At 46.2% G+C, this 15,348-nt stretch overlaps 1 protein-coding gene across 1 annotated transcript in view; it reads right to left on the bottom strand.

Moving 5' to 3' along the window:
- Positions 1-15,348, bottom strand: part of CDH1 (cadherin 1) — an 84,117-nt gene that overhangs the window by 32,694 nt on the left and 36,075 nt on the right. Inside the window, exon 3 of the mRNA XM_004744529.3 lies at positions 865-1,094. Within this exon, the coding sequence (XP_004744586.1) occupies positions 865-1,094 (230 nt within the window). The remainder of the gene's footprint in view (positions 1-864; positions 1,095-15,348) is intronic.

Genomic DNA, 15,348 nt, shown 5'->3' with positions numbered 1-15,348 from the left:
TATCTAAGTATTAAAATAATAAAACGAATAGAATGATCAGAGAATAGATCTCTTATTCATTCTTCCTCCAAGAAAAAGAAAATGAGCAATTACTGAGTACTTACTGTATGCCTAACATATTACAGCATTTCACATGTATTAATTCCTGCAGTCACTCTTCTCCACGTTACAGGTAACCTCTTTGTGATTGAAATTCCTTACATGAACTCTCCCCCAGCTACTCAGGTAGTGAGTGGCAGGATTGTGATTCAATCCCAGACAGTGTCCACATTTCTTACCCACTAATTTCTATTACTGACAGAAAGATGATTAACAAACTTGCCGTCATTCCACCTGATGCCTCCCTACCCAAACACAAAAAAATTCCCAGCAAGAATTAGTTCTTAGCGCCTGGGTGGTTCAGTGGGTTGGGCCTCTGCCTTCGGCTCTGGTTGTGATCTCCGCATTCTGGGACTGGGCCCTGAGTTGGGCTCTCTGCTCAGTGGGGAGCCTGCTTCCCCACCCCCGCCCCCGCCTGCCACTCTCTCTGCCTACTTGTGGTCTCTCTGTCAAATAAATAAATAAAATCTTAAAAAAAGACAAAAAATAGAATTAGTTCAGTGAAACCAACAGTCTCAACTAGGGGGATTCCACAACACCCCCCACCCCCACCAGCACTGGCACTGGCCATGCCTGGAGACATTTTTGGTTGTGACGTCAAGGAGAGTGCTACTGGTATCTGTCCAGTGGGCTAAAGGCAGGGAGGCTGCTGAAGGTCACAAGAAAAACTCCAGCCTCAGATGTGAAAGGTGCAAATGACAGAGAAGTCAAATTGGGCAACAGACTTCAAATAAGAGTGAACTTCCAAGAAACACTCCAACATACATGATGGTGGTGGCGGTGATGGTGGTCACGGTGCTTGGCTGCCTTCAGCGTGACTCTGGCAGAGAGCTTCCTGCGGCTGGAGTCCCAGGCGTGGACCAGAAAACTCAGCTCCGGTTCATGAAGTTGTAGAGGCCGCTTGACGGTCACCACACCATCTGCGTTCACTTTGAATCGCGTGTCATCAGCATTGTAGGCTGTCCCTGGCCGGCCAGTGCATCCTTCAAAACTCACTGTGGGGCATCAATCACAGGGATTAGGAAATGGGGCAGCGTCAAGACAAAAGCATCCCTTCTCTCCTAAGTGAACTTGGTTTACCCACCAAAAGCCTGACTCACACAAAACAAACACAAGCAAAACAACCCAGGGTGGGGACAGAACAGAAAGATGACAAAGTCACCAATATCATTATGATGTTGCTCAGCATCCCCGGGGGACTGTTAAACATGGTCTCATTTCTTTCTTAGCTGCTTGTAAAATGCAAACAGTAACCTGTTTACTGTTTAGAAAGTTAGAAAAAAAGTTAACTTTTTTTCAAAAGCCAAAAAGAGGCCTCTCCTTCAGCTGGCTCCTGACAATATGAAAACAGAACACAGAATCAGAAAGACAGAATACTTACGAAGTTCAATGGATAGAGACTAAAGTACAGTGAGACCTTGTGGAGGGTCTACATTCAAATAAGAGTTTACATTTCAATAAACAGTGGCATAATAAAAGAGAGGCACATGGCATGATGCTTAAGAGAGGAAGAGAGTACCTGTGTTCAAGTCCCAGCTCTGCTTATTATTAACTCTGTGACCTTGGGCAAAGTACTTAACCTCCCTGCGCCTCAGACTACCCAACTACAGAACAAAGGCAACAAGAGTGACTCCTCTGAGACTGAGATTCTCTCTCTCCCTCTACGCCTCCCCGCTACTAGCGTGCACATATGTATACTCTCTAAACAAATAAAATCTTAAAAAAAAAAAAAAAGAAAAAACCTTTAAAAACAAATGTGGCTTTGCTTAATCATTTATTCAACCCTCATGAGTATTCCACAAAAGACACTGATCACCCCAAATACATAGTGAGTGCTGACTATGTGCTTATCTAAAGCATCCAGAGGTAATGCCTGCTTACAATCTGCTGGGGGAAGGGAAACTGATCATCTGGGTAGGGGAGATAATGAGTTATCTTCAATCTGATCACGCACAGCAGCGAATAAATGCAGAAGGCAGAGAAGGATTATAAAAGAGAGAGAGAGAGAAAAGGACTACTTGGGTGGGGGAATGTTATGACCAATGATTTCAAAACTCTACTTCAAACTTCATAGCTATGGACGTATTAAAACTCAAGAACTACCAATACCCAAAGCTGGAGATGTTGTGGTGAAAAATGTTTACACTAAACATCAGAATCCCCAAGAACTCATTCTACAGGGTTCACCAAGCCAAATGCCAGAAACTGTGCTGAACTCTAGAGACAAGCTTGTCAACAAGACCGACAATGCACCTGCTCTCACTGAGCTTACACTGTTGTGGAAGGTATGAACAATACAGAAATCAATAACTTCAGGTAGTGTTGAGTGACAGATATAAAGGAATTAAAGACAATGATACAAGAATGATGGGGAGGTGGGGGCCACCTGGGTGGTTCAGTAAGTTAAGCATCTGGCTCTTGATCTCAGCTCAGGTCCTGTTTGTTTGTTTGTTTTTAAGATTTATTTATTTACTTATTTATTTATCTAAGAGAGAGAGTGTGTGGGGGAAGGAGCAGAGGGAGAGGGACAAGCAGACTCTGCGCTGAGCATGGAGCCTGATGTGGGGCTCGATCCCAGGACCCTGAGATCATGACCTGAGACAAAATCAGGAGTTGCATGCTTAACCAAATAAGCCACCCAGGCACCCCTCAGCTCAAGTCTTAATCTCAAGGTCATGAGTTCAAGCCCCATGTCGCACCCCAGGTTGGGCTCCACGCTGAGCATGGCATGTATTTTTTTTAAATTAAAATTAGGGAAGCCTGGGTGGCTCAGTGAGTTCAGGTCATGATCCCAGGGTCCTGGGATCAAGCCCGGCATCCAGCTTTCTGCTCAGCAGGGAGCCTGCTTCCCCCTCTCTCTGCCTGCCTCTCTGCCTACTTGTGATCTCTGTCTAATAAATAAGTAAAATCTTTTAAAAAAAAATAAATAAAAATTAAAATTAGAAGATGATGATGAAGAAGTGATGGGACAAGGGGATTCAGAAAGGTGTGACTCTTACTGGATGGTGAGCACAGGCCTCCCTCGGTGGAGGTGGCAGAGCGGAGATCTGAAGGGGCAAGTCTTGCAGAAACCTGGCTCAGGGGCCCAAGAGGCAGAGAGAACAGCCAGTTAAAACAGTTTGTTCCCAGGGCACCTGGGTGGCTCAGTGGGTTGAAGCCTCTGCCTTCGGCTCAGGTCAAGATCCCAGGGTCCTGGGACTGAGCCCCACATCGGGCTCTCTGCTCAGCAGGGAGCCTGCTTCTTCCTCTCTCTCTCTCTCTCTCTCTCTGCCTGCCTCTCAGCCTATTTGTGATCTTTGTCTGTCAAATAAATAAATAAAATCTTTAAAAAAAAAAAAAGTTTGTTCCGTGAAACTCTCAAGGTGGCCTGTTCTCATCCTTTTCAAATACTTGCCCTTCATTTCTCCAGTGAAATTTCTATTCTGTCCAAGTGATCTTTTATAAAAATTCCTCCTCTTCAATCTATTTTAACACAGCCAGACACTTCTCAATTCATGAGTATGAGGTCTCTGCCAGAAAGTCCTACAACCATCCTCCATACCTGGGTTGCAATTTTCCATTTTTTCCACCAGGGGCCACCCTTGCAAATGTTTCTGAAGCCAACAGCCCCACCCTTGCCAGAGCAGCCAGGGACTGTGGTGACAAGGTGAGCACCACCATCATCATCCCCTTTTGAAGACTGAGGCAAGGAGAGGTTAAGAAATGTGCCTGACATCCGGTAAGCAGGTGAAGGGAAGAGCGGGGACTGGCCCTCAACCTGAGTTACTCAGTGTCATGGTTACAGTCCGCTGCCCTGAAGAGACCCTGTTAGGCCTTGGTTATTTGGAAGAATCGTTTTGCCTCCTAGCTAGAATCCAGGGAAATCTGGGGCCACCTTGTGCTGGAGTTGCTATCTGGCCAAACAAAGAGAGAGTTCACAGGAAGGGAGCTGGATCCTCAAACAATCACCCACCCAACCCTCTCTCCCTGCTGTTTGCAAAAACAAAAATCAAAACCGTGCCTTCACCCCTACCCTCATGTCTAATTCTGGTTTTATTTATTTATTCATTCATTTATTTATTTATTTATTTATTTAAAGATTTTATTTATTTATTTGACAGACAGAGATCACAAGTAGGCAGAGAGGCAGGCAGAGGGCAGGCGGTGCTAAGCAGAGAGCCTGAAGTGGAACTCGATCCCAGGACCCTGAGATCACGACCTGAGCTGAAGGCAGAGGCTTTAACCCACTGAGCCACCCAGGCACCCCTAATTCTGGTTTTATAAACTCACATCGCAAACTTGAAGGGGTGAGGGTGGGTGAGCAGGGGAAGGCTGCAGTAAATGACAGTAAGAGCGACAAGAAGAAAGGGCCGGTCTGAGTCTTGTGGCCAAATAATAAGCCCAGATCCCACCATGTTCTGCTGAGTGCCCTTAAACAACATGTTTAACTTCTCTGGGCCTCAGTCACCATTACTGATGGAGCCGACCTCTTCAGGGTTTTTGTGAAGATTAACAGAGGCAGTGAAGGTGATCACCATTCTGAATGTGGAAGAGCAATGCGAGTAGAAAATGATAATTATTATTCCTGTGCATTTGGGTAGACAAACCTGAAGTATTTGCCACAAGTCAAGTATCTGCTAAACAAGCAGAGAAACCATAAAATGACAAGAGAAGCAAGAAGAAATGCAAAGTCCTTCAAGGATGGGCAGATACTGCCTTTTATGTCAAACATAAGAATTCCATCTCAAACCAGCAAAACAAGATGTTTTTCAAATAACCCTTCCCCCAAACCCATCCCAGCAGAAGCAATGGGGCGAGTCTGGAGGATCTGGGGGCTGTCACATAAACAGGGAGCAAGAGCTGCCCCTGCTTATCACAACAAATTAATTTCTCCCCCCAGCTGGCCCCAGCCCCAATCAGGACAGTGAAAGTTAGGGCAGGCAGGACTAGACTTGTCCAGAGGGCGGGAGCCTGAAAAACTGAAAATGGTTTTGCAAATAACTTTGATCCAAGGTGCTTAACCTGTTTGGGGCATCTTGTCTTAATGGTGGCTAAGCCGCGCCCTTTGAGAAATGACAAAGAAGTGTGTGGAACCCTAACTTGAATTTCCAGGTGCTCATTAAGGCCCATTATCTTTCTGTGCAACCCGATCCTCTGGGCTGATAAACCAGAAATTACAGGCAAGATGAGGGAATGAATCTCCAGCTCCGGGAAGGCTCTAGGACGCTTGCTTCACCCCTGACAAAGGCCGGGCAGTGTCTCAGAGCCACAGTGACCACTACCACCAGCCTGTGAAGGCGAAGAAGAACAGCAAAGATTTAAAAGGACTGGACATGGGAACTGGGTATATTTTAACGTTTCACAATAAAAAATTAAACAAAAATAAAACTAGCAAGGAATTAAGTGTTCTTTAAGTCAGGATGATCTCCTTTCCTAAAACCTGTCATTTGGTCACTAGCTCTAGAAACCAATCCCAGTAACAAGAGCTAAGAACCCAGGTGGCCACCTCTAGGTGTGAAACCTTTTTTTTTTCTTAAGCTCTTCCTTATTTGAGATAAAGAACAAGGTGGGGGGGGGTGGGGGGGGAGAAGAAGCAGGCTCCCTGCTGAGCAGGGAGCTGATGTGAGGCTGGATCCCACCACCCTGAGATCATGACCTGTGCTGAAGGCAAATGGTTAACCAACTGAGCCCCACAGGAGCCCCTGAAAATCTTTTCACCACAATAATATCATCACCATCAAAAACCACAGCCTCAACTAATAGCTTCAACTACCTCTGACCTCCTGTTCTCTTAATACATTTGAACATTTGTAGAACATATGTGCCAGGCTCCAATCTAAGCCCTTTACCAGTATTAACTCACTTCACCCCAGACCTCTATGAAGTGGGTACTACCAGTGTTCCCTTTTTACATGTGGGGAAACTGAGGCAGTTCCTAAACTGCAGAGCTGAGATTAAAACCCAGGCAGTCTAAGAATTCTCGCTCCTAAACACGGCCTCACACCACTCCCTGCAAGCCATACCCTTGCACTGAAGCTCTTTAAGTCCAATTCCTCCAGCCACCTCCACTTTCTTTGTCCTAACATACATGCTTGTGAGGGAAGGGGCTGGACCGTCTGGCTCCAAGGTGAGTGTTCTTCACCACTGTTTCCTATTGGCAAAATGAGGATATGCTTCCTAGCAATAATAAAAGGAAACATTTATTAACGGGGGAAAATGTTTAAAAACATCCCAGAGCAGTAGGGAATTCTACCCACCAGGAGATTAATGGTAATTAGGGTGTAGGCTGGAGGCGGGAGATTCAGAGTGTGGCTGGGTTTTTTCCCAACATATTTTTCCTTTTTTAATCTTTGTACGTATTATATTGTACATTACGATTAAAGAAAACTTATTTTTAAATGACAAAGATGACTTTTTGAAAGCGTATTTTTTAAAATTTTTTTTAAATTTTATTTATCTATTTGACAGAGATCACAAGTAGACAGAAAGGCAGGCAGAGAGAGAGAGAGAGAGAGGACAGGCTCCCTGCTGATGCAGGGCACGATCCCGGGACCTTGGGATCATGACCTGAGCTGAAGGCAGAGGCTTTAACCCACTGAGCCACCCAGATGCTCCTGAAAGTGTATTTTTTAAAGATTTTATTTATTTGAGAGAGAGAGAGAGAACACATGTGGGAGAGGGGCGGAGGGAGAGGCAGACTCCCCGCTGAGCAGGGAGCCCACCATGGGGGGCTCAATCCCAGGACCCTGGATCATGACCGGAGCCAAAGTGAAATGCTTACCCCACTGAGCCACCCAGGCACCCCATGGAGGAGCACAGCGTGGAGAGCACACTGGAGAAACACATCATTATTCTTGTGCGTTATCATCCTGTTAAGTGCCCTATTTTCTAACTCACTTAGCAGAAATGACTTAAGTTCAAACTAAAAATTAAACCCGAGTTCATGAAAAGCTTTTGGTCCCAGGGCAGGGCTTTGAGTGCTGAGCAACATTCTTTGCTTGCAATTGCCATTGTGGCTCAAACAGTCCTTTTTTAAGGATTCCGTTTCTTCTTCCACCACCCGCCCCCCACCAAACCCCATAGCTGGAATGTGAGTGGGTAGAAACCAGACAGTCTCAAAAGCCTTCATGTGTCTCTGGGAGATGCTGAAATTTAAGAACAGGGACCCACAATCAAAGCCAGCTAACCATAGTTGAGTTATTTGGTAACCAGTGGGATAACCCAGTCTCTTAGCAGCAACTGCTTAAAAGCAGTGTTTCCCCCCCCACACACACAAAGGCATGCATTATGGATTGTTTCTCTCTTGTTGGAATACATTTCCCACAGCCAACACCATAGAACCCTGCATTTAGATTTATTTCAGGGACAATTTGAACTTGAGCACTCAGCCTTAAGAGAAGGTCGCACACACAAGATCAGAGAGCCTTCTGAGGCTCCTGGGGGTCGTACAGCCACTGCATACCCCAAACCAAGGACTTTGGTTTCTAACTTAAATACTGAAGATAAAAGACAAGAAGTTTAACTTGATGGACGAAAGGAATCCTGGAGAGACAGACATTATCACTTAGCTAGGCAGGAGCTTCTTTTTGCTGGGTAGGAGTGGTGTTTCTAACCACAAAGCCCTAATTCTCCGCGGATACCACCGCCTATAAAATTTCTTTCTAGATTCCATTTTCTTTGATGCCACTGCGTGACTCTGGAACATCTTCCTTTGATGGGTGTCCATGAAATTACTCAACCTTATAGGTTCACTGAGCACCCTGGATCAGCACGCGTGCAAGGACACACACACAGCATGTTTAATAAAGGCGACTAGGGTGCCTGGATGTCTCAGTCAGTTAAGCATCTGCCTTCAGCACAGATCATGACCCCGGGGTCCTGGGATGGGACTCCAGGGTCCTGGGATGGAGCCCCAGGTCGGGCTTCCTGTTCAGCGGTGAGTCCGCTTCATCCTCTTCCTCTGCCCCTCCTCACCACTTGTGCGCTCTCCCTCACCCTGTCTGTCTGTCTGTCTCTCTCTCTCTCAGATTTTATTTATTTATTTATTTATGAGAGACAGAGAGAGGAAGAGGCAGGGGCAGAGGGAGAAGCAGACTCCCCACTGAGCTGGGGAGCCCAACACCGGGCTCAACCCGGATCATGACTTGAGCTGAAGGCAGATGCCCAACCGACTGAGTCACGCAGGAGCCCATTCTTCCTCACTTTCTTAAATAAATAAATAAAATCTTAAAAAAAGAAAGAAAGAAAGAAAGAAAGAAAGAAAGAAAGAAAGAAAGAAAGAAAGAAAGAAAGAAAAAAAAGGAAAGGATGATCAGGCCCCCAGGCTGGTTACATTCGGGGAAGACTGGGAGTCAAGTTATACTAGGAAGACGATCTTTTCAGCCCTGATAAGTATCTGTATGTGTCCATTTGCTCCCAACTAAGCAGCCTGATATTACAGCCTAATAGCCACTGGGCCTGGGTGGTAGGAATTTAGCGGCCCTGGCTAATAAATGAGGAAACTGAAGCTCAGAAGTCTCAGTGCTGAGACCTGACCCAGCCACACAGCCACGAGGCGGCAGAGCCTGTGGTGTGAGGCCACTGTCAGGAGTTAACCCCCTTCAGTACTGATAAGCCACCTGTCACTAGTTCCTAACTGAATGGATGCCTGCAAGTTAGTTCCCACAAGGGAACAGGACAGGTGGAGTATCTGTAATAGTAGTAACGTAACAAAGCGTCCCTTATCACGATCTCTCTCTCTCTCTCTCTCTCTCTCACACACACACACACACACACACACTCTCTCTCTCTCTCTCTCTCTCACACTCTCCCTCTCTGCCCAGTCTCGAGGCCACAGAGAAACAGGGACAGTCAGAGAGCCAAGCGAAAGAGGAAGCTAAATTTCAGATCCAAGAATGTTCCGCTGTAGATCACCACATTACAGAAGCTAAAATAAGTCGAAGTTCCTCTCATCAGTCAGCACAAACCTCAAGACATTTTTCTGGGGGAAGGTTAGCAGCTTGCATTTTCCTGGTAGACGAGCAGGACTTGCAGCTGTGTCCACAAAATCTGGGTGATGTGCTCCCCGAGTGCTGTCGGCTGGGGTGCCCACGCCCCACCCAGTCTCCCAGGTTGACAGGCAGCTCCCATGGGATCTCAGGGATGGGAAGTTCACTCTCATGAAGTCTCCCACATCCATTCTCCCAGCCTCCCAATAGGTCTTTACCCAGAACAAATTATACATGGTCTCACACGTAGATACAGTGTGTCTACACATACACATGATGGAACATTACTCAGTCATCAAAAAGAATGAAGTTTTGTCACCTGCAGTGACACTGGTGGAAAGAGAGTGCATTATGGTAGGAGAATAAGTCAGAGAAAGACAAATACCCTATGACTTCACTCACCTGTGGAATTTAAGAAATGAAACAGATGCACATAGGGGGGGAAAGGGGGAAAAAAGGGAGAAGGCGGCAAAGCAGCAGAGACTACTAACTACAGAGGACAGCTGCTGCAGGGCAGGTGGGGGAGGAGCTAAAAGAGTGAGCTAAAAGGTATTAAGGGGAGCACTTGTGATGAGCACTGGGTGTTATAAGAGATAAATCACTAAGTTCTACTCCTGAAACGACTACTACACTATGTTAACTAATTACAATTTCAATAAAAACTTGAAACAAAACAAATAAACAAATACACGTTTTAAAAAGTGTAGTAAGTGGTCTCTATATTTAATGAACACCCTAAAAACAGACATCAACAATGAACCCCACGTGGGTAGGAAGTTAGGAACCGGCTCCTTCACATGTTTTCCATTAAAACAGGCTATGGGGGCACCAGAGTGGCTTAGTCTGTTAAGCATCTGCCTTTGGCTCAGGTCATGATGCCAGGGTCCTGGGATTGAGTCCTGCATCAGGCTTCCTGCTCGGTGGGGAACCTGCTTCTCCCTCTCTTTCTTTCTTTCTTTTTTTTTTTTTAATTTTTTTTTTTAAGATTTTATTTATTTGTCAGGGATAGAGGAAGAGAGCGAGCGAGCGAGCACAGGCAGAGAGGCCTGGAGAGGCAGAGGGAGAAGCAGGCTCCCTGCTTAGCAAGGAGCCCGATGTGGGACTCGATCCCAGGACGCTGGGATCATGACCTGAGCCGAAGGCAGCCGCTTAACCAACTGAGCCACCCAGGCGTCCCTCTCCCTCTCTTTCTAACAAACAAATAAATGAATTCTTAAAGGTGAGGGGGGGACAGATTGAAGTCTGGGGTGCCTAGCTGGCTCAGTTAGTTGGCTCAGTTAGTAGAGAATGAGATTTTTTTTTTTAAGATTTTATTTATTTATTTGACAGACAGAGATCACAAGTAGGCAGAGAGGCAGGCAGAAAGAGAGGAGGAAGCAGGCTCTCTGCGACTCGATCCCAGGACCCTGAGATCATGACCTGAGCCAAAGGCAGCGGCTTAACCCACTGAGCCACCCAAGCGCCCGAGAATGAGATTCTTGATCTTGGTGTAAATTTGAGCCTGACACTGGGTGGGAGATTACTTAAAAATAAAATCTTAAAAACAAAACCACAAAAGACTCAGGTGGGGAGCAGGGCATCAGTACAGACAGAAAAGTGAGGTTACAGACCAAGGAAAAATTAGCTGAGGACCTTCGAATGGGTGCTAGCAAGGTTAAAGCGGTGACCCATCACCCTTATTTCTCCCACTTTGTTTTAAGGTGAGTCATGCCGCCCGGGTCACTCTGGAAGTGGAATTTTGTTTCCTACTCACGTTGCTGCCCAGGCTGCTGTGGTGTTTTCTCAGAGAGCAAACACCATGGACGCTGATCAGCATGGCAAAAAACGCCATAAATGGCACATCTGGAGTTGGTAAAAAGCTAGTGCAAATACTTTTATGGTTGCACATTTGTGTGAAGGGGGTCAGACCCAGTCAGGTTCAAATCCAGCTTTGATTCATTCATGCCACCGTAAGCAAGTTACTCTGATCTCCCTTGAACACCCGTTTCCCCATTTTGGAAATGGGGACGTCCTCACCTCCTCGGAGGGATTGTTTCAAGGATTCTCTGTTCAGCAAGTATTTACTAGGCCCTGACTCTTTGCCAGGCCTGATTCTAAGGCCTGGGAAGTAAAGCATTAGACCAAGTAAGGTCCCTGCCCTCAAAGGGCTTCATTCCAGCGAGGAAAAGATAATTACCAAGTTACTAATAAGTACCCTACATGAATCAAAAGTGCTAATACAGAAAAACAAGCAGGTAAGCAAGTTCTAAGGCTTTATGCAGAGCCAGGGTGGAGGGGACAATTTAAGAAAGGGCATTTAGGGAAGGCCTCAAGACCAGGCCTGTGAAAAGATTGTCCCAGTTTCTGGCTGCATGCCAAAGCAAGGCAGGGCGCCGTATGGCAGGGTGGGGGGCAGTCCCGGGAGCCTGCTCAGGCCCTGCACACCTAACACACCTGCGCTGTTCTGGTTCTGAAGACTCAGCCGTGAACACAAAAGAGGACAAGCCCTGTCCTCCCAGGCTGACTGTCCAGTGGAAGGAAAATGACGTTAGCACGGGGCTCCCACATGGCCTGAGCACACAGCACTGGCTCCCACTCCTCCGGTCTAGAAGGGCCAGGGGGCCTCCCCGTTCCCCGCGTCCTTTTGATAATCAAGGCCAGAAAAGAACTCAGGTTTCAGTCTTTTGTCTTCCCAGGCGGGCCCCCACTGGACAGTGCAGCAATGAGCTAGGAAACCTCCCTCGGTTTCCTCTCAACACTCCTGTCCTAATGGGGCTCCAGAGCTCAGCTGGAGAGGCTGGGGCTGCTGCTCCGCTCTAGCCGGAGGAAGAGGGCTTGGCTTCGGTGTTCCAGGGTGAACACTCACCAGCTACAGATCCCGACTCCGCTCACTTCAGAAAGGGAAGCGGGCAAACACTGAACTTCACTCTCACAGGAGCCGGCTGGCAGCTTGCCGGCTGTGAGGTGAGGCAGGGACTTCTCCCCTGACTGAGGGAGGGAAGCCAGTCTGGTTTCATCAAAAAGAACAAAGAGAATCGGGGGGAGGTGGGGCAGCCCTCCAGCTCCACACGAGTTTCCTTCTGGCTGTAGGTAACTGTGCAAACACCCAGCCCGCCTGCCCCAATAGTGGGGCGGTAATTGATCATTCACACAGGCCGCAGTCCAGGATGCATTCCTGTGGCCGGCCTGGGCAACTCCAGGAACTGTCTGCTCATCGATTAGAAAGAAAAGGCGCCCCCTCACGCCACAGTCATTGCCATTCTTCCTTTCTGCTGCTTTCCCTGAGGCCAGGGAAGGCCCCATGTTCCAAATTCCAAAGCAGCTGAACCCTTCCTCCCTCTAGCTCCTGCTGACCCCTCACAGGTAAAGGCAGATGACAGGCCTGGGGTGGGGGACCAGATCCTAGGCCTAGGTCCTTAATGCAGCAAGAAGCGTTCCCTTGGTCTTAGCTGCCCACCTGTGCAATAAAACACCTTGACCAAAATATGCCTAACATCATCTCCAACCAGGGTCTAACATGCCCTACACACAGATTCTCTGGGATGTTTTTAGAAATACCAAGGCCTGGGCGTATTTTAAATCTTCCCCGGGTGCTTACAGCACCCAGAGGGAGCTCCCTTTGGGCAAGAAAAGAGATAGAATACGCACTTTTCATTATCACAACAACCAGTTAAGGAAGGATCACTTCCCATGTCATCAGTAAAGGCTCAGAGATACTAAGTGTCTCTCCCAAAGTCACACAGCAAATACAGGTCTAGCTGAACCCTAGGACCACAGTCTTTTTTTTTTTTTTTTTAATTTTTTATTTATTTATTTGAGAGAGAGAGAGAGAGACAGTGAGAGAGAGCATGAGCAAGGAGAAGGTCAGAGGGAGAAGCAGACTCCCCATGCAGCTGGGAGCCCGATGCGGGACTCGATCCCAGGACTCCGGGATCATGACCTGAACCGAAGGCAGTCGTCCAACCAACTGAGCCACCCAGGCATCCCATAGGACCACAGTCTTAATCCTTGCATAGTCTTGCTTCTCCACAGCCAAATCTGTTTTGGGACCTCCTCTTTTCTCCATCACTGTCTGACATAGGGTATGGGCAGATGTAGTGAATTCCCTTCCATTTATACTGGGCCATCGGATGCTAACATAATGGGGAAAATGCACACAGCTCACGTTTTCTCAATCACTTTTGGGGAGTTTTCTTGTTTTGTTTTGTTTTTAAACATTTTATTCGTTTATTTATTTGAGAGAGAGCATGAGCCGGGGAGGTGCAGAGGGAGAGGCAGACACCATGCTGAGCACAGGGCCATGCAGGGCTGGATCCCACCACCCTAAGATCATCGAAATCAAGAGATGGACGCTTAACTGACTGAGCCACCCAGGCACCCCTCTTCAGTCACATTTTCTATCCTCTCCCCAAATCCTAGTTGTTGTTGTTTTTTTATTTTCAAAAGCAGCACCTTATATCCCTCAGATGAAGAAATTAACCGAACACACATGATGTCACAGCATTATTCATAATAGCCAAAAGCGGAAACAACCTCAACTGACGGATGAATCAAATGTAACCTATCAGGGGCCTGTTTGTGTTCCCTCTCTCGCTGTCTCGCTCTCTGTCAAATAAATAAATAAATAAAATCTTAAAAAAAAAATGTAGTCTATCCCTGTAAGACAGTATCATTCAGCAATAAAAAGAAATGAATTACAGATCCATGCTACATCACGGATGAACCTGAAAACGTCTCACTGAGAGAGAGAAGCCAATCATAAAAGCCTATGTTTTGTATGGTTCAATTTATATGAAATGCACAGAGTGAGTATAGCTATAGACCAAAAATCAGTTAGTGGCTGCCTAAGACTGGTCTGGAGGTAAAGACAATTGAGAGGTGACAGCCATGGGTGAGAGATTTCTCTTTGGGATGATGAAAATGTTTTAAAATGATCTGTGATTGCACAACTGTGACTATATTGAAAAGCCACTGAAGCCTACACTTGACTTTTTTTAATCCTACACTTTAAATGGGTGTAATATATGATCTGAGAAGTATATCTCAATAAAAACTTTTAATTTAAAAAAAAAAAAGGACAAGCCAAAAGCACAAAGCCCTCAGGGTCTCATCCATACAGAGAAGACAAAGACACTCTCTATGCTTGTAATGTATCCCTCAGACTCTGTTCTATACTCCTCTCCTAATTCATTTATGTGCCCTGTCCTGCAATCCCGATAGCCTGTTTTTTCTAAAATTAAAGTACGGGAGTGCCTGGCTAGCTTAGTCAAAAAAGCATGCAAGTCTTGATCTTGAGGTCATGAGTTTGAGCCCCATGTTGGGTGTAGTAGAGATGACTTAAATAAAAACTTAAAAAATGAAATAAAATTAGGGTATGGACACTACTATTATTTTTAAGAACCTTCTTTCCTAACTTTCTTCTTTCTCTCCATTTACCCATTTAAAAAAAAAATTAACCTATGCATGGTATAACTACTCTGCAACAAAAGGGAACAACACACTACCAAGGGCAAAAGCATGATGAACCTTAAAAGCATTACACTTGGGACACCTGGGTGGCTTAGTCGTTAAGCATCTGCCTTCGGCTCAGGTCATGATCCCAGGGTCCTGGGATCGGGCCCTGTATCAGGCTCCCTGCTCAATGGGGACCGTGCTTCTTCCTCTCCCACTCCCCCTGCTTGTGTTCCCTCTCTCGCTGTCTCTGCCAAATAAATGAATAAAATTTAAAAAAAAAAAAAAAAAAAGGGCTTTACACTCAGTGAAAGAAAAAGACCAAAGACTCGAGAAGATCACCAGCCGTGGAGATCCAGACTCAGTTAGTTTGGGGCATGGCATTAAAGAAATTTAAGAAAGAAATTAAAATTTCATTATTATATGAAAATCCTAGAATATAGGAGAAACCAAGCAGATCAGTGGCTGTCTAATGCTGGGGGTGGGGAGTGGATTGCAGTGATGCCCCACAGCTGGGTACATTTATAAAAATTACCTCCCTGTACACTTGCAGTGGTAAACTGCATGGTATGCAAATTACATTTGCATGAACCTGCAACAAAAATAAGTTACTTGGGTCTCCTCTGGGTCAAAGTCCCATGATTCAAAAAAGATGCAATCCATGCATCCAATAATGCCAAGGTCATAGTCACAAAAAAGTGGGGAGGGAAAAGAGAAGCCATAAATAATTCTTAATTAATAATAATTAGAGGGGCGTCTGGGTGGCCCAGTGGGTGAAAGCCTCTGCCTTCGGCTCAGGTTGTGATCCCAAGGTCCTGGGTCAAGCCCCACATCCGGCTCTCTGCTCTGCGGG

This window comes from Mustela putorius, unplaced genomic scaffold, assembly GCF_011764305.1.
Source record: "Mustela putorius furo isolate JIRA1106 unplaced genomic scaffold, ASM1176430v1.1 tig00000174_pilon_pilon_pilon, whole genome shotgun sequence".
Classification (NCBI taxonomy): Eukaryota; Metazoa; Chordata; class Mammalia; order Carnivora; family Mustelidae; genus Mustela; species Mustela putorius.
This window is presented reverse-complemented; position numbering and strand designations above follow the sequence as displayed.